At 22.1% G+C, this 21,196-nt stretch overlaps 1 protein-coding gene across 2 annotated transcripts in view; it reads right to left on the reverse strand.

The window, feature by feature from the left end:
* Positions 1-3,028: 3,028 nt before the first annotated feature.
* The window catches only part of LOC145831559 (F-box-like/WD repeat-containing protein TBL1XR1), a 51,860-nt gene continuing 33,692 nt past the window's right edge, over positions 3,029-21,196 (reverse strand). For both annotated transcript variants that reach the window (XM_082938850.1, XM_082938849.1), the window contains exons 8-15: positions 18,939-19,002; positions 11,430-11,588; positions 9,434-9,555; positions 7,816-7,890; positions 7,228-7,355; positions 4,989-5,154; positions 3,997-4,098; positions 3,029-3,476 (exon numbers count right to left, since the gene is read on the reverse strand). In XM_082938850.1, the coding sequence (XP_082794976.1) occupies positions 3,438-3,476; positions 3,997-4,098; positions 4,989-5,154; positions 7,228-7,355; positions 7,816-7,890; positions 9,434-9,555; positions 11,430-11,588; positions 18,939-19,002 (855 nt within the window). In that variant the 3' untranslated portion in view covers positions 3,029-3,437. The remainder of the gene's footprint in view (positions 3,477-3,996; positions 4,099-4,988; positions 5,155-7,227; positions 7,356-7,815; positions 7,891-9,433; positions 9,556-11,429; positions 11,589-18,938; positions 19,003-21,196) is intronic.

A 21,196-nucleotide genomic window follows, 5' to 3' on the forward strand; every position in this document is an offset into this window, starting at 1 on the left:
TTAATAAAAAAAAAGTTGAAAACTTTTATACTATTAGTTACAAACTTTAAGTCTGCACAGCTTCTTGCCATTTTTTGTAAATCTGTAAATATCAAAATTACATTCAAACTTTTGAAAAAAAATCATGAGTAAATTTCAAGAGATTTTATGAACTTAAACTGAAACAAGTCTTATAGACTCATACACGTGTAAAAAACAAATAAAAAGTTTTTAATTTCAGTTTATATATATTTCAATATGCTTGTTTTTTTTCTGAGATAAAAAGTCACAAATCTGTAAAATTGTATAGAAACTCTCTTTGTAGTCCTTTTTATTAATCTATTTTATTTCATTGCTGTTTACTTATTTACTTTGCTTAACTTATACAGTTTGTAGTCGTTTTTATAAAAATTTTGTTTTATTGTCGTTTACTAGTTTGTTTTAAATTTGTATAGTTTATACTATTTTTAAAAATTCTTTTTGTTTAACTGTTGTATATTTTTTTACTTGTCTTCAGTTGATAAATTTATAGAATTTTTGGAATGTTTTTTTTTGTATTTTAGACAATTTTTAATTACAATAACAGTATACTTAATAAATTTTTTATATTTTATAATTAACTTAATCAAAATAATTGTTAATAGAAAAAGTATCCAGAACTTATTTAAGTTTTTGTTGTTTACATATCAAAACTAAGTAATCAATAAAGTTATAAATTAAATTATTTCAAAACTGTTGGGTTTTTTATATGTTGAGAACTATTGACATATGTTTATTTTGTTTATCTTAAATTAAACTTGTTCTTAGTTTCTGTTTGTACTTCAACGACTTTTTTATTGTGATTTTTTTAGTTTGTGTATTTGTACATAGTTTATTTTTCGATTTTTATTGTAAATTGTATATTTCTGTAAAAAAGTTTGTTGAGCTTTTATGAAACAACATGTAAATTTCTTCAAACTATTTTAAACTTTTTAGCAAAAAGTTAACTACCATGTAAATTTGTACAGCAATATTTTTTTGTTTCAATTTTGTGTCTTTATTTGTTTAGTTTTGTATTTATAAGCTTATGTTTATCTGTTGCTAACTTTTGATTTTATATGTACTTGTATATTTGTATAGGGTTGTTTTTAAATAGTACTTTTGTAAGTTTAATGGTACTTTATTGGAAATTTGTAATAATAAAATTTATATTTTAATGGTACTTTTTCTTTTATTTAAACGTAAGCGATTTACTTGTAAATTTGTAATTGTTTTCTTTTTGCAGCTGAAGTTTTATAATCTTGCTAATTTTGAAGCTATTAATAATTTTGCAATACAAAAACTTTTTGTTATAAAAAAGTATTTACTTGTAAATTTGTATATATTTATTTTTACAGAAAACTACTTCCTAAGTATATTGGCACTACTGTAATTTTGTAAATACATACCAAACTGATTTCCAAATAGTTATTTTAAAATATACTGATTACTTTTAAATTTGTATAGATTGTATAGCTTTGTTATTTTACTTTATATCTTACCAGTTTTATCGTTTGCAAACTACTAATTCTGTATCTTCAAATGTTTATAAACTATTATTTTATACTTTTTTCTAAATAGTATATCTAAGTAAAGTAATGAGCTACTAAACTTTTAACAAAGTTTTCAAAAGCATAAAAATATTCCAATTGTAAATTTGTACAGAACTTTTACTTTGTTATTTAATTTTTCAAAACAGACAAATGACAACCATGTAAATTTGTACAGTCTATATTTTGTTAACTTTTTGATTTTCGTCTAAGTTATTAATTACTGATTTTATTGCATTTGTCTTTTTTCAAATCTTAAATTGTACGTTTGTATAGTTTTATCCTGAAGTTGACTTTTTTAAACACCTGGAACAAACTGTATATTTGTATATATCAACATTTTCTGTAGTTTTTACAAAAAATTTTTTGACTCTGTAAATATTCTAATTCTTCAGTTAATTAATTAATTACTCAATTTAAGTACTAACTATTGTTATTAAAAGTTATTAGCTTGTATTTTATTTTTTAATTTTTAATATTTTGCTGATAAAATTTTTTTTTATGAAAAAATTTGCTTAAACAAAGCTATAAGTAAGATTATTTTAACTTTTTTAAAAATATATTTATATTCTAACTTTATGTGCCAAGAAAAAACTATAGGTTTTAAACACTACTTACATAACAATATTCGTTTAAAAACAATCATTAAAATGACAAAAATTATTTTGACAATAACTTAGACAGAAACATTTTATTTTTTTTTAACTAAAAAGTTTTAATGCAGTTTTTAATTAATATATAAAAAATACTGTGACATATCAGATGCAAATTTTATCAAGAACATAGATAGTTTTATTCTACGGTTAAAGTAAGTTAATATAAACAAAAAATGCTCAAGAACTTAATTAAAAAATGTTAATTTGTTTTAACGAACTATGTATCGGATTTATATGAAGTTATCGAAAAACCAAGTTTTGAAAGTAGTTCTAAATTGTTTAGATTAAGTAGTTATATAACGAATGTTAACAAATGTAAATATTTCTCTAAACTTACTTTGACAAGAAAAATACTTTAAGGTTTAATATAAAAATATTATTAGAAATATTAGAAGATTTTTTAAAGAAAACAATAATGGATTTTTAACATAAATTGATCTATCTATTTTCTTTTAAGGAGAGCCTCTCTATTTAATTATTTGTTAAATTTTTTTTTTTTGTTATTGTTTCTACCTTACTTATCCAATTAAAATAAGGTTAAAAACCCATTCATTTAATTAATTTTAAATATAGTTTATTTAAATTTAATTTAAATCCTAAATTACAAAAAAACAAAAACAAAAAAATGGACCTAATTTTATTCGAAAATTAAAGTACAATGATAAAAAAAAATAACTTTTTATATAATCAAAATTACTGCAATTTACTTAAAAAACGTTTTCCTTGATTTAAAATTTAACTTTATATTTATAATGAATTCTTTTTAATGAAAAAAGAAAAACTTTACTTATAAAAAGGTAAATTAAAATAGTTTGAGTTGCTTAAAAATGTTTAAAAAAGGAACTAAAATAACTTAAAAAGCTCTTTTCTAAAAATGAAAACATTTATTTACCGTAAAATTTTATAATTAAAAAAAAATATTTCAAAAGCTGTAAAATAAAGAGGACTTAATTACGACGAAAAAAAGACGAAATTTTAACTCGATGAATAATAATGAAAGAAAAAAAAAAACGGAATATAAAAAGAATTGATTTCCTAATTTAGTTTGTTTCTCATAATAATAAAAACAATCGTAACGAAATAATAAAATGGACCATCTTAAAAAACTTCCTACCGAAAAAAGTCCCTGCTATGATAAAAGCAAGCGACTTTTGTGGCGCTTATCGAAAACTCCCTGCTTTATGTGTCATTCGAATTGTTGGTGCTCTCTGGCGCAACTTAGCGGTGAAAATTTCTATGATCGGTACATCATCTGCAAGTCTAGCACTGAAACCTGGAAATAATTAGAAAATGTAAAACTTTCATAAATTGAAATTATTGTTTGAAAACTGATTTGTATAAAGATTTAAGGCTATAACAATAAAAACTTATAAAAAATATTATATACTAATATTAGTAAAAACTAAATATTTCATTTACTACCAGGTTTTGGTGGTAAAAACTTTACGACGTCGTCAATTTTAATAAAATATAGTTGACTGCTGAAATAAACTGAAAATATATAAAATAACATTTTTCGGATAAATTTAAACCTTAGAAAACCATAAATACATTCACTTAAAACAAGTGTTTTAGAAGTGTATGTCATAAAACTGATAGTAGTTAGTTCATGTAAAAAAATAAGTTAACTTTTCCATCAGAAGTCTATAAACTAACTTTTAATCGTATAATAATAATACTAAGTTATACAAATATAATAAAATAATTAAATAAAATTTAACACTTCCATCAGAAGCCGACTTTTAATTATATAATAATAAAGTTGAACAAATAAACTAATATCAATAACTAACACTTCCATCAGAAGCCGAAGCACCAACTTTGGTTCCGTCGCGATTCCAACAAACCTCGAAAAATCCCCCCGATCCCAAATAAGTGTGGATAAGTTCCCCGGTCTGAAAATAATTGATAATTTAATAAAAATAATTAATAAAAATAAATGATGTGAATAAATTCTCCAGTCTGTTTAAATAAGTAAATAAACTTTAATTAACTTCCCTGACTGAAATAAAAATAAATTTAAAAGGTTAGCTGCTAAGTTAAAAAATTTAAAAAGGTTACAGAATTAAAAAAAAAATTGTGTATTTAATAATAATTAAACAATTTTAAAATACTTATACATACTTAATTTTAAAAATTTAGCATATCAGTTTTTTATCAATTTTCAGATGAACTCTTACCTAAATAAAATATATAAATTGTTTTTTAAAGTCAGTTAAAGTATTTTTTACGCAGTGGTATTTTTTAAACCAATTAAAATATCAACATTTTACTTTTATTTCCCAAATTACTTTAGTTACCCTTTCACCTTATTAAATTATTATTTTTATAAATACTGCAACTTTTAATGAAACAAAGAAATCCAAAAGGAAATGATTAAATTTCCGTTTTGAAAAAAACATTGCAGTAGGAGAAAAAATAAACAAACTTAAAAATAAATTTTGTTGTTATAAAACTTTAAAAAGAGGTTTTAAAAACATAAGAAACTTCCTCTTAAACTTTTTCAAATTTTTATATATACATCAACATATAATTGTAAACATTTTGAATCACAACTAATAAAAACAACTTAAAAATTTGTTAATTTATTGATGCGAACGTATTCACATATTTTTTGCACAAAAAACACAACATTAAATAAGTATTTTTGATTTCTATTTTTTTTTATTTAAGCAGAGAAACATTAAAATAAATTTAAAACAACTTATAGAGGCAAACACTAACATGAGTAGACCAAAACTTTTAACTTATTTTAAAAGAACAAACATAAATAATATATATCAACCTGTGTGGACCATATATGTACTTTCTTATCGAAGCTCCCACTGGCGAGCAATCTACCATCCGGAGAGAAAGCGACTGAATAAACTGGTTCATTGTGTTCTTGTAACGTGTGCTTACACACTCCTTTGGTCAAATCCCACAAACGCACAGTTGAGTCGAACGAAGCGCTGAAATATGAGGGTGTTAGGGTTCGAAACTCGGTAAGTGCACATTTAAAAAATAATTATTTTAATATTTATTTGAATTGTATACTATTGAGTCGAACGAAGCACTGAAAACTGAGGGTGTTAGGGTTCGAAACTTGGTAGGTGCACATTTTTAAAAACTATTATTTTAAATAATTACATTGTATACTATTGAGTCGAACGAAAAACTGAAATAAGAGGGTTTACGATTCGAATCTCGGTAAGTGGAAATTTTTTACTTTTAGTTTTAAGTATTTCTTAAAATAAACATTGCACTTTAATCTAATGTTTATATACTATTTAAGTACGATGTTATGTTTTAAAACAACATTTAAAAAAAAACTAAACTTTGAGGTAAATACATCAAAATAAAAGATTAACTGCAGCCACATAGTTTTATATCTACTTTACAAAAACTTTTTAGTTTTTGTAGATTTCTATTTTTACTTGTTTATGTTGCAATTAACAAGATTTTTTCTTGCATTAGAAGCTATTAATAAAAAAAAAAAAAGTTAAACATTCATACTATAAAAGTCGAACAGCTTTAGTTTGTTAATTAATTTTCAGAGAAAAATTATAATTTACAGAAATAAAATATTGATTTAAGAGACAATTTTATTCGTAAATGAACATTTTTACGACACGCTGTAAAATTAATAATGTAATACGCTTCAACTATTTAATAAAACTCAAATTCACTGAAAAATATTCAAATCTAGTTTGTACAAAGTTATATTTGTATAAAGTTAACTTAAGATTTTAAATTTTTTCAGTGATTATGAGTTTTGTTGATATTTGGTTTGAATTCCAATTTCAGATAGTTAATTCCGTTAAGAGAAATTTATAGGTGTATGATTATTTTTTATAAACGTGTTAATTCTTTATTTTTTGACTCATTACATTAGTTTAATTCAATTTAATTTAAAATTAGTACTAATTATACAAAATTATAAACTTGCAAGTTAAAAATACCAAGCACAAGATAAAAATTTCAATAGTTACCAATGGATTTTATCTACCACAGTTGTTTTTATTAATTCCTACTTAGATATAATTAGTTTATTAACAACCCTGTAACTGTACTAGTTTAAATACCTAGCCGATGTAAAAGGTTGAGTTGGATAGTTCAAACACCAATAAGTTTTAGCTAAATTTTATTTATTATATCATTTACATAAACACCTAGCTAATGTAGCGGCTCATCCAGATTTTATTTCGAACCTAGCTTTATTCAATGGCTGATTCGGGTAACAGCTTCTAATAAATATTAGTTCATAGAAATAACATTAATTTACCTTATTTATAATATAATAACATTATTTAAACCTAGCTAATGTAAAATGGTTGATTTGGGTTACAACTTTCAATAAATATTAGTTCATTTACAATAACAATACATTTTATTTCATTTATAATATAATTTTATTATTCAAACCTAGCTAATTTTTTCGGGTTACAACTTCAAATAATGAATTTTATTCTATTTATAATATAAATGATAAATACCTAGATAATGTTAGTTGTTGATTTTGGTTACAACTACCAATAAAAAATAATATTTTTAAATAAATAATATCAATTTATTTATTTATAATATGATTTTATTTCAAACTTTGCTAATGTAAGTGGTTGATTCGGGTTACAGCTTTAAACAATGAATCTTATTTTATTAATATAATTACAAATAAAAACAAATTATACAGTAATCTTCCTTTATTCTACCAACATATGTTTCTGTGTGTCAAGGAATCAACACACTTCAACTAGGTTGTTAATAGAAAAGATAACTCAGTTAAGTGTGTTGATTCGTTGACACACAGAAACATATGTTGGTAGAATAAAGGAAGATTACTGTATAATTTGTTTTTATTTATATTCCAGTGAAGTTACTTTACTAGGATCTTTTATTAGCAAACAATTAAAACTATATTTTGAACAGTTATAATTACAAATATTAATTTATATTATTTATTTCAAACCTAATGTGAGCGGCTGATCAAGATTACAAATTAAAATAATTTATTTTATTTATAATATAATTTTATTATTTCAAACCTAGCTAATGTCAGTGGTTGATTTGGGTTACAGCTTCCGGGACCAGTTGGACTCCATTTGATTGTATATATTTCCTTCTTGTGGGCCAGAAGATTTTGAATGAAGTTATCTTGCTTCATTGACCACAACTGTAATAAAAAGTTTTAAATTTTTTATTGTTATTAAAAATATTGAGAAAACTATTTATAAAAAAAGGATTTTTAATCTGAATAAATGTACTTTAAAAGCGTAGAGAAAATTAGGCGTAAATAAAAATACAAACTATAATTAGAAAAAAAAAATCAGATAAAAAGTTTATCAGAAATCAAATGTTTTAATTCTTCAATTACTTAAAATATCTTAAGAATAAATTTTTAAGGTTTTTCTTATACTAAAACCAAAACAGAAAACTTAAGATAAAATTAAAACCATAAACAACTTTAAATTTATAAATAATAAACAAACTTTAATAGTCATATCATCAGAACATGAAGCTAATATTTTTGTAACAAATAAATTTATAACAAATAAACAAACTTTAATAGTCATATCGTCAGAACATGAAGCTAATATTTTTGTAACAAACAAATTTATAACAAATAAACAAACTTTAATAGTCATATCATCAGAACATGAAGCTAATAATTGTCCAGATGGGTCCCATTTAATTGCATTGACTTCATTCTGTGTAAATAAAATAGATACAAATAAAACAAAATCATTTATTGTGTGTACTTAATAGAAAATTATTAATTAACTGCATTAACCGTTTAATTGCTCAAACTTAAATCTAAAAGTGTTTTAAATTTATTTTCATGAATTTAGTTTTTCTTGAAATATAAAAATATCAGTTGAAGTTTGTAATTTCTAAAATCATGTGCATATTGATTACTGATTGTTTATGAGAAACTCCTACAAAAATAAATACAGAGTAAAATAATAAAATATACAATTTAGTTTAAAATTTTCTCAGTAATTTTTTTTAAATTTAATACTACTTGCGTATTTCAAAATTTTACACAGAACATTTTTATCTACGATAAAGGAAATCCGCTATATAAAATTAAGTTTATTTTAAGAAAAATAAATAATTTTAAACATCACGTTATATTTGTTTACGATTTGTAAAGACTACACTACTACTGCTTAAAAAGAAATTTTAATACATAGTTATTTTCATTTGCAATTATTAAAGACTACGTTACTATATATATAACTTTTTCTTTAAATATTTGTTAAGATTTTATTCAAGAAAACTAATACGCGTTTTCTACTCTGGTAAATTTTTATAAACATTTAAACATATTGTGAAATAAATTATGTTGTTTTACCTACGCAATACTAGTAATAAATTATTCAGATAAAAAATAAAATTTATAATTCATTTTGCTGTCCTACGTACTCAGAATGCGTATTTTTGAATTGTTCATTTTAAACTGATATTTTCTGTTTTTAATTTAATTAAATGTAAATGCAATACGCAAAGTTGACTTAGTAAATTAAAAGTCCAAGGTTTTTAATAAAACATTGTGAAAAAAAAGTCTGTGTAAAGTTGAATTGAAAAGAAATTGATGCTTTTTCAAATTGTTGTATTTTTCGAATAATAAACTTTCATTAAAACTTAATTAATTTGTAACATAAAAACTTAATAGTGAGTATTAGTAAAATTACAGTTTACTTATTTTCTTTGCAAAATATATACTTATTTATTTGTCATTTAGGTTTTTACAGCCTTGTTAGAATAACTTAACAAAAAAAGCATTAAATCAACAATAAGTTTTATTTAATAATGATCTTTCATGCTAACTTAGTTTTGAAAACTTGATAAATCAAAATAATAGTTGAATAAAATAAAATGTAAATATTTTTAAAATTTAAATAATGTTTATCAATAAAACAATAATAAATACAAAAGACTATAAAGTCTCTAAGTGGATAATATTAAGTGCTCAAACATTAAATTGCGCAATGATATAAAAATAAAAACAAATTGTACAGTAATCTTCCTTTATTGTACCAACATATGTTTCTGTGTGTCAAGGAATCAACACACTTCAACTGGGTTTTTAATAGAAATTATTTGTACAATAGAGGAAGATTACTGTATAATTTGTTTTTATTTATATTCAAGTGAACTTTTTTCACTAGGATCTTTTGTTAGCAAACAATTAAATCTATATTTTTGAACAGCAATAATAAATACAAATTTATTTAATATAAAACTAACAGTGTGTCCGATGAATTTCTTGGTCGGATTTTTCTCGTTGAGTTTGCAAACCAATATAGTTTTATCTGTACTGCAACTCGCGAAAGACTCGTTATTTTGCCAATCCACGTCCAATGCTGGTGCTATTAATTAATTTTAGTATTAATTATTTTAATTTATATAACTTTATCTAATACAACTTGTTAAAGATTGATTGTTTATTGATAGACATTCGCTAAATTTAAATAACGCTCGCTAGTTTATTGTCTAATTTATGGTCACAAAAATTTTATTGGAGGTCCACAAAAGACTTAGTTGTATTTAACAAAAACAACTCTGGGCCGGTTCTGCAGAAAATAAAATTTGCTACAAAATATTAAATCATTTGAAAAAAAAACTTGGTTCTAAATTAACAACGTACTTTTCATGTTTTACAAAATTAAAAGTTTAATTAATTCTACTATTTTTTTTATGCACCTAAAAGTAAGTTTGCTTTTGTACATGCCAGATTGCTTGTTTTACATATTTGATTTTTAAACTTAATTTTTCTAAGTAAAACATTACTATTTATTAAATATTCTATGGTCAAACTATCTAGTTATTTTTAGCACAAAAAAAAAACAAACTAATACAAAGTAAACTATTTTTATTACGAAATAAACCGCCCATTATTTTGAAGTGTACTTGATATGATAAGTGTTATTTTAACAAGAAATCTACTCAACTATTAAATCATGTGATGTTTTTTTGTAAAAAAACTAGTAAATATTAATAAAATCATAATATAGAATAGTTATTCAAGCAAAAAATCCTTAAAGTGTTATTGTTACATAATACCAAAAAAGCTTTGGATTTTAACCAAAATTTATATTTAATTTTTGCTTAATCATCTAAAAACAAAATGATAGCTTAAACTTTGATAATAAAATATTTGAGATCCTAAATCAAATATATAGTTACTGTAATTATATAAATGTTTCCTATAAAACTATAAAAAAAGTATTTATTTCATAGAAGGTGATATTTTTGTTTTTCCTATAATATAAAATTTACTTAGGAAATTAGCATATTAAATTTTTTATTGTTCTGTACTAAATATCTGTAAATTTAATCTTATAATGACATATTGATAACTGAAATAATACTAAGAATTTTCAAGTTATTTTTATTCAGGATTTAGGATTAGACCAAACTTCAATTAATAATTGTAAGTTTTTAAGGAAAGTCTAATCATATAGCTTGTAATTAAAAAATCATTTAGAACTTTGACTATAAAAAAAGTATACTGTTAATATAAATTAATTTTCAAAAACAAAAATAATTTAAAAGTTTTGAATATATGAATAGAATCTTGATTAATTACAAAATTTTGAAGGTATTATATTACCAGGAAAATATATGTTGCACAATTTTAAGCAAAAAAAAAATATCGTACAGTTATGTAAATGTCTTAATTTTCAACTTTAATAGTAATAATAAGTTTTAAATACTATTTAATACATATTCTGTTTTGGGTACCTTAAATTTAAGATATACATCATAACTGATTTTGTAAAACTAATTAAATAAAAATAAAAACTTAATTACAAAAATATTGTAAATAAAGCAACTTTATATCAAATAATTACTTGTATGCGATTTTATTCAAAAGTTAAGTAAAAATAAATTTTATGTATAATACTTATTTTATTATTATTACGTCAAACTTACAATTTAGATTAAAATAATGTTAAACTAGCTTATTTTTTATGTGATTAATTTTTTTTTTTGTATTTCCAACAAGTAACTAAAAAAGCTAACATAACAAAGTCTTGTTTTATTTTAACATAAACTTTTGTTTTATTTATATCTTACTTATGAAATTAGCGAGCTGTGACAAGTATAAGCAATTTAGTAATAAATTTACAATAAAGAATATTTAACTTAAATAATTAACTGTAAAAAGCAAATTTTCTGGTTTAGCATTTCTGTACAGTATATATAATGATAATTAATTTAAAAATAAAATAAAACAAACCACTGTGGAAATCGAATTGTTGTTTGAGCATTCCGGTCAACGAATCCCATATGATGGTAGTCTTGTCAACTCCTGCACTCAGTATAAAGTTGCCTTGTTTGTTCCATTTGAGCGCAAAAATCGGGCCTTTGTGCTCGCCTAATGTTCTTTCTAATTTGCCTGAAAAAAAAATATTATTAATGAAATGTGTTAATCTAATGTTAATTCTAGTGTGATTGTTTTTATATTAATTTGTGGAAGTTTCAGTTTAACTTTAAGTTTAATCTGTATGTAATCTATTAAGAAATGTGCTACAAAAAGAATTATTATTGTATAATATTGGGATACTTACCGTTTTATTATTCTAATAAATTTCTGAGATTCAAAAAGTCACTAAATTTTAAATCTATTATATCTGACGATTTTGAACAACGCATATGAAATATTATAATAGTTTTTTTGTTAGCTTTGCATGTATTAAAAACATAAAATAGCTGAAGCTTCTAAAATAAACTCATGTAAAGAGTTCGGTTACATAATTTGTTTTCATCTTTAGAGGTGACTTCTGTAAAAATTTTCCGAGAAATATTATGAAGTTTGATAAAATCTCAAGGTCTCACAAAAATATTTCTACTGAAAGTCATGACTCACATAAATTTCACATTTAAAATTGTCACGTTTTTGAAAATAAACTACTTTTTAACTAAACATTTCAAGTTAATTTTGTTTAACTTATTTTCTATTGTTTATACTTGTTTACATAGAATATTGTTTTAAACAGTTTTTGTCAAGTACAAAAATCACTTTAAAATTCAATAATTATTTCTTTTAATTGTTGTATATATATAAAAATTCAGAATTGTTTATAAAACTTATTTTTTTGTTGTAACTTTAATGTTTTGTATAAAAATTTTCCTTCTAGCAGAAATTTACATAACTTGTAACGTAGTTAATTTTTTAAAAAGAACTTTTCGATTTTTATAACAAATTTATATAAAATTGAAAATCAATGAGAGTATTTAGTCACAAAAAGTTTTGTATTACAGCAAACAACAATATTATATTGTAATACTTTATAAAGAGATTTAAGTCACCAAAGAATTTAACATTTGTATGGAAAAGCAAATAAAATTTAATGTTAACAAAGGTTTTGAATTTAAATAGGGTATTTTAATTCGACAAAAGATAAGTACATTTTCTTTTATTGAGTTGTAAGTTTAACAACAATACCGTTTCAATCCCTAAAAACTTGAAATGCTTAAAAAAGCTTTATTTCTGACAGAATGAATTTAAATATACCATAACAAAAATAGTTTAAACAAAAAATACAGGTTAATCAAAAATTTTTATTAATAAAATTCAAATTCTAAGCAATTTTATTTAAAAATAATTAAATTTTATGTACAAATCTAGTTTAAGCAAAAGAATTTAGCACAAACAATTGAATAATTAGAAATTCTTTTTCTCAAACACTAGTAAAAAACTAAAACTAATCGTATTTTAAAAGCAATTCACAACTTTGTAAAGAATTGTTTCAAGAGATTTTGTAACAATTTGTTAGTGAAAGGTTTTAAAAGAGCAATTTTCTGTGTTGAAAGATAAGCTTAAAGTTCAAACAAAGATGAAGCTTGTGCAATTATGTTTGTAAAAGCTTTCTCACCAAGTAACAGAGTTTACTGGAACTAAAATCTTGAAAAGTTTACGAAGTTTTGGCATGTAAAGTAGGGATTTAAAACATGTCATGTTTCAAATAATCTTAACAAAATTTTATATAGATTGCAAGCTTAAATGTTGTTTTATTCAAATAAAACTTAAAACGTTTTAGTAAGAAAACAACAAATAGTTTGACAAAAAGCTATTTCAGTACAAAATTCATTTACAAAAGTGTATTGAATTCAAGATGGTTTTGACTTAGATAACACCAACTTTGTTAACACAATGCTAAGTACAAATAAGAATTCTTAAAGACTAAAACAAACAAAATAAACACAAAAAAAGGATACTACAACACAATGCTTGTGTTACACAATAGTGTTGCAACTATTTGAAAAGAAAACTGTCTTTAAAGAGCAACTACAAAGAGAAATTCTCTTCGTTTGAAGACAATACTTGAGTTCAAACTAAGAAAGACCTTAGTTTGTAAATAAATGAATTTGTAAAATTTTAGTTCTTAGTTTTTAAGTAATTTTATCACATTTAATAAAAATATATTTTTTACTTTTCATCTTAAGAGTAATAACTATTGTATATTTAAGCTTTGAGTTGAATGAAGAGAAAATGATTTAAAACTTTAAAACTACAAATAAACTTAACCTATTGTCGTTTTAAGAATAATCCAATTTCATATAATTACATAAATAATTGACTTTAAAAGCTATCTAGAAAAAAAGTTGTGAAAACTTGAAAAGCTTAAGTCACAAAAGAAACTTGAAAATTTTAAAATAAGAATTTTTGTTGTTGAAAGCTAAATTCCAAAAAAGTTTGAAAATTCAAATTAAATTGTGATAATTTTTATTGATTCATGTAGTCATGGCACTTTTATCTTCAAAAACTTTAAACCAAAGCTTATAAGAAAATCTAATTGAAAATAAAGTTTATTAAAAGTTAAGTTTAAAGTTATTTTTTGAAACTGTATTTAACTAATAGTAAGTTTATTGTTTTTTAATAAGTTTCACAATATTTTGGTAGACTTAACAAAATGTGTTGGCAAATACTAATTAAAAATTTCATTTCAAAGGTTACAAAAGTTTTTATCAGCATTACAAATTTCGCTGTAACAAAAAACGAGAGACTTGAACGAAAACGAGAGATTGAAACGAATATGAGAGAATGACGTTTTGCGTGTAAACGAGAGAACAGAAGTTACATGCTCACTGAAGCGTTTAATCTCAATTGGGCGAATTTGTGCTTGCGTGTTTATTTTATGAATTATTCAACATGTGTGCTAAAATGATTTTTTTTGCATTTAAAAAATCTAGCTTTAGTTTTTTATTTGATATACACTTTTATATATATATATATATATATATATATATATATATATATATATATATATATATCGAAGTTTATATTAACATGTTAAACAAACATTAAATTTAAAAGTTTTAAGTAAGTAATTTCTTCAAAATTGTGTTCATTTAGCATAAACATTAAATAACAAAGAAAATTATATTTCAAGATAAATTTTTAAAGAAGCCCATAAAGTTATATAACATTTTAATTCACTTTTTATTAAGAATTTCGAACACTTTTCAAATTACATAATGATATGAATAAACAAAAAAAGTAAAATTATAAATATAAACTTGAACGTACCCTGAAAAAAAAGCGGTTAAAATTAAGTTTGTCAGAACTAGATAATATTACATAACAATTATAGATAATATTAAATGTTAAATTATCTTTTTCCCATAACAAATTAAACTGTTATGCAACAATTTAATAACAAGTTGTTGAAAGGCGAAACTCAATTCTCTACTCTGTTTACACTTTTTGATAACACTGTTTGAAAACTTTGAACTTTTAATTGAAGTGCTTCTTGGAAAATATTTATGTGAAGTTTGTAATCGGTGTGAAAGTTAAATAAAAATTAGTTGAAATTCTTAGAAAGTTTTTAAGTGTTTATTATATCTCAAACTTAACTTATAAAAAACAATTGTGAACTAGGTTTTGAAAACAACTAAACCTTAGTTAAGTTTTTAATTAGTGAGTTGTATATCACTTAGTTCTTAACTTTAAGTAAAATTTTAAGTAATGTACAACTAGCGTGTGAACATTACAGTTTGTTGAAAAGTTTTCAAAGTTTCTGATCAAAAGTTTATCTATAAAAATAACTAAATATTAAGAGTTTGAGTATTTTGAATAAGCTTTTAGAATATCTAAAGTAGTTTTAAAACATACAACAAGTTAAAATGACAAATTGATATCACGTAGAGCTTATGTAAAAAATCCACTTCACAAAAAAAAAAAACAGATAAAAATTAATCAATCGCAAAAAAGTTGCACAACGAAGCAACATACGAGTGTGACGTCACAATATAGAAGAGAAACAGATGAGCTTTGAAGATATTTTCGCGTATTGAAATTTTCCCGCCTCTTTTTAGTGAAAGTTTTTGCAACTTTAAAATTATTTTTGTGTTTAAGATCTCTACAGTTTTTATGGTGATAATACAAAGAGTTTTTACAAAATTAATATTTTTAAGTGGAAATTTATCTCTAAACTGATGAACTTAATTTCAAAGTTCTAATGCAAAGCTGACATTAAAAGAAGTTTAAGTGGTTTTTTAAATATTTGTTTTCCAACAAAAATATTTAGAAATTTTTACTAATGGGAAATTAATAAATAAAGTACAATATAACAACTTTGTATGTTATGTAATTTTTTGTAAAATACTTTCATAGATATAAACGCTTATGGGATTTTAATAAGTAAAACTTTATATAAAACTTGATAAAAAATTAAAATTGATCTATTATTATGTAACTTTTAATGTAACTGCTTTTAGTGAAACTAATCAAATGTGATTCCATGTTTTTAAGCAAATAGTTAAAAAAAAGTAAACTAGCATTTTACTTGTGGCAAAAACTTTATTACTTTAATTTAGTTTTGACAAAACTTATTTACTTTTTTTTAAGACCTTAGGGAGTAAAATGTTACTAAAAGAAAATAAGTTAAGATAAAAAAAATAAACTTTTTATAAACTTAAAAGTTATGTGGAAAGAAAATTTATTTTAAACAAAACTATGTTTTTTACATACAAATACTTATGGAACTAAAAAAAATTTACATTTAATTCCAAACAACACTGCTTGGCTAACAAAAAAAAAAAACTTACCAAAACTAAATTCAAAAATAAAAAATGAAGTAACAATTTAAACAAATTTTACAAAAAGTATCAAGTTAAGTTTCTTAGCATTACAAATTATTTAATAGTCTTAAGTTTTATTTTAAGTAAACTCAGTTTTTGAGTAATTAAACTTAACGTGTATTTGAATACTTGGTGTTCTTAAGGTATAAATTCTTTAATATACAATAATTAAAAAGAGTAACTTTGTCATATGAAAATAAATCAAAAAACTTTATTTTCATTTACAAATTTGAATTTTAGCACTTACCAAAAGCTTAAAATTTCATGCTTGAATGACTATGCTGAACACTATGTGTGCTCAACTTAAGCGAGAAATATATTCGAAAATTAAAGTTAGTAATTATACATATACTTTATCTTACAATTAACTAAATACATGTACCCTAGCATTTAAAAACGATAACTATTTTAACTACGTTCATTTAAAGAATCAACTAAGAAACTATCTGTGTTTAAAAAAATGAAAAAAAGACTGTTAAGGTATGACTTAAAATCATAATTCAAATATTTCAAATATTGTTTAAATTAACTACGTAAGTAAAAAGTATTTAAAAATATTAAATGAAAAAAATTATTAAACTATTTAAAGTAAATATAATTTAGATAGCTCTATAACTAATGACTGTATTTATAACTTATTTAATAATTTATGTTTATTAAACAATGGTTTAAATACGTTACTTATTTAACATTTAATAATTTTATAACTTATAGCAGTAATAGCATTTTATAATAAACAAGTTTTTCAAAAAAGAAGATCACATCATATTTTACTAAAGCTCTAAATTACATTTTTGACATCAATACATTAATTTCTAAAAAACAAAACAAATTTTTATAACAATGCTCCCTACAAAATTAAAACAGCCATAAAAACTATAATAGTTAGAAAAATAAAAATTTATATGTATTTAAAAATGAGCTTTAAAGTATTGTTGTATGATATGTATTGTTGTATAATGTGTATTGTTGTGTTTTAAAATTGAGTTTATTCTTGTAACAATGCTCCATACAATTTCAAGCGAGCAAACTAAAGTCATGAAAACTTCATCACACAAAACTGCAACGTTTAAATTAGCTCGATTCTCATTGGTCGACACAAACAAGCGCATTTGATGACAAATTTGTTTCAAATATCGGCTATTTATAAACTTAATTGCTCGAATATTTTCAATTTTAAACTTTGGACTTTTTTGTAAACTTAAATTTAACTAGATTTTAAAAAAAATAGAACAAATTTATATTTGAACTAAATTGAATTTTGGTTTGTTTGAAAACAAGTTTTATCAACAGCTATAGAGTTAAAAACAAATTATTTTGTTTTAAACGAGTTATTCTATAAATAATCTGAAGTTCCGTAATAAATTAAACTAAAGAAAGCTCAAACTTTACTTTTACTTATTAAAATATATCTACATTAAGAATAAATTTCGAAATCTGCTAAATTAAGAAAAAAAATTGAAATCTAAACATTTTTAAGTTGTACTTACTTTATTGATCAATATAAAAATAGATCTTGGTTTTTTTTTTTTTTCTGAACAAAACTTAAATATATATAAAATTTCCGCTATAAAACTTTTTAGTCAGCAAAAATAAATATATATTTACTTCAAATTCTATTTTAAGTTATTTTATTTCTTAACAAAATTTATAAAAGGAGTTTGAATTATCTTGTACAAAAATAATTAAAAATAAACTAGTTGCTTTTGTTTTTATTTTATCTATTTTTAAAAAGACCTGACTGGTTTAGTTCTTAGTAGCAAAATTTTTTGAATAAGGTATTTTATTTTAACAGCTGAAAAACGTAAACAAATATTTTTGTGTTTTTACAGGCAAATATTTTTTCAAGTCTGAATTAAATTGACAATAAATTATGCTCTCATTTTGGGATTTTTTCTACTATATTTATTAAATCAATAGCAAGTAAAATTCATTACCTAACAGTAAATTTACATATAAAACATAATACTGTGCTTATTATCATTAATCATTTTAGCACAAATGTTTAGTAATAAATACTATTTTAAGAGGTATTTTTTCACTTTAGAATATAATGAATTATTCATAAAACTCAAGCTGCTTTTTACATAACTAATTTTTTTATGTAACAACAATTTTTCTTGGATTTTAATGTTTAATTTAAACAAAAAAATCAAATTTGTAGTTTGTTTGAATTGAATTAATTTGTGAGTTTTTACAAGTGTTTTTCAAAAATTTTACAAAACTAAATTTTATTTATTGATCATGTTTTTATAACAGCTTGTAACGTTTATAAGGTAAAACTAAAAACTAAAATAAAAATAAAACAAAACCTATCATGTATATATACTTTTTTTTTAACTTTAAGATTAGTCAGATTAGTACTGAAATTTTGTTCATGTTATTTTTACATCACACTAATAAAATTAAACTAGTTAAAATAAATAAAACATTCATCGTCAGTATGCCAAAGCATATTATGTATTTATACATTTTCTATAATTTTAACTGCTGCTGTTATTTTAATACTATTTTTTTTCATATTATTTTAAAACCTAGTAAATAAAATCAAACTAGTTAAAATAAATAAAATAACTACCTTAAAATACTAAAACTTTGTTCATGTTACTTTTTACATCACACAAATAAAATTAAATTAGTTAAAATAAATAAAAAAAATTACCGTCAGTGTTCCAAAGTCTCGCAATTCCATCGTAAGATCCGGTAGCCAACATCGTTCCATTGCTCTGAAAAAAATAAAAATTAATTAAATATTTAACAATGCTTCATTGCTAAATAAAATTAAGATAATTATATTTATACATATTAATAACATTGTACCATTACTCTGTTAATAAAAAATAAAACTTAATTCAATAATTAACAACAATGTTCCATTGCTCTAATACATATTAAAAATTAATTCAGTTTATTAATAACATTATTCATTTGCTCTAAAAAAAATTAATTTAAGCTTAGTAAATTAAAATAAATTATTCTAAAACTCTGTAGAAAAATACAATTATTCAACAATTTGTTCAATAAAAAAAGAAAAATATAAATGATTATATAAGAATTCATTATAAATATTTATCTACTCGAAGCAAAGGGCACTCTGTCAACAATTGTAAACAGCAAGATTAATTTATTTCAATTTGTCAAAGATTAAGTGGTTATTTCAAGTGTTTAATAATAAAACCAAAACATCCTTTTCAGAGAAAAACTTGTTGTTTGGGCAAGAAACACATTTAGGAATATGATTGAATTGATTTATGAGGAAAAAATTTTGTACCTATATTAAAACTTGAAAAAGTTATTAAAAAAAAACAGGTTGTAAAATATTTTTCATGCCTACTTATTTTAAGAGTGCTAAAAGATACATGACAAATATTTACAGTCTTTTTTTAGGATTTATAATAAATTGTTACACCTCTTTGATGAAAAAATATTACACACTTCTAAACATTTTATACTGAACAAAACAATTTTAACACCTGTCAAAATTTTATAAGTGTAAAATTAATTCCATTCATAAGTTCTCACGAAATAATGAATGTGAAATTATAAATAAATTGTTTTTTTACAACTTTTTTAATCTTCCCACGAAAACTTATATTAAAATAAGCCCCAAGCTATTTAGATAAAGTAGTGATAATTTTAAATATTATAAAAAACAAAACAAGTATGTTTACGTGAACTATTGGTAAAAATAAAAACTTGATAGTTTACAAAATTATTTTCCTGGTTTCAGTGTTAATTTGTGTTAAAATTAAAATAAATTTTTACAATCTTGTTTTAATGCACTTAGTTAAATAATTCAAATAGGTCATCATCAAATTTTATAATGATATTTTGGAATCAATTTATTTGTTTTTGATATAAGATGTAGGAAAATTATTTGATATGAATATATTCACGAAATAAATCCTTCAACTCATATTCAAATAAATTAATATTTGATGGTAATATTTTGTCTACCAAATAATTTATGGCAGAATAAATTAATATTTAATGGGAATTGTGCCTACCAAATGTCGAATTTATTTTTCAATTAATACGTCATATAAACAAATAAACAAAAAATTGTTGATTTATCGCTTATCATTTTTATTTTTCCGTTTTTAATATTAAAAGTGGATGGTTTGTTATCCATAATTTGATATAAACCCTTAAAATTTTGTCTTACTCAACACCTTCTTTTAAAAATAATTGGAATTATTAAAAAACTTCATTTTATGTGTATTCATTAAAACTTCATTAAACCTTCACTTTATATTTTTTCTAACTTTAAACCTGTAAACATGGAAATACTTTTGTTTACAAATTTTTTAATTAAAAACTGCTGAGTTTCATTAAATAAAACATTTATCCTTGACTAAATTAGTAACAGAATTTAATTAAGTTTTCACAAGTTTAATCTGACAATGTAAACTTATTTATTTCTGACTTAATTTAATATAACTAGTTGTACTTGAATTAGATTAAAATCTGATTAGATCTTGACATTTAGTTTAATAAACTAAAATAACTTTAAATTAGTTGTACGTATTAACATAAACTTAAATAAAATTTAAACATCCAAGATATAAAGATACTCTACAAGAAAATATTTTTCATTATAATAAACAGGGTTGCCAAATTAAATTTGTTAATTTTTTCCAGGTTTTCTGAATTTCTTCCAGGTTTTTAAAACTACACTTTTTTGGGTTTACTTTTAGTTTAAAGTTCAGTTTCAGGTTAAATATGACAAGTATGACAACATTGAAAAAATATTTTAAAGCTTTTTCAAATGTTTTTTTTAATATAAAAACTTTTGATGATGACAAAAAATGTTGATCTTTTTCATTAAAATTTTGTGTTAAAACAAAATTTTACTACTTAACATTTAAAAATTTGCTCAAAAGATCCAGATTCTTTTCAAAATTTCTCAAACTCCAGGTT

Source organism: Thalia democratica, chromosome 3 (assembly GCF_965202585.1).
Source record: "Thalia democratica chromosome 3, ktThaDemo2.hap1.1, whole genome shotgun sequence".
NCBI classification, from domain to species: domain Eukaryota; kingdom Metazoa; phylum Chordata; class Thaliacea; order Salpida; family Salpidae; genus Thalia; species Thalia democratica.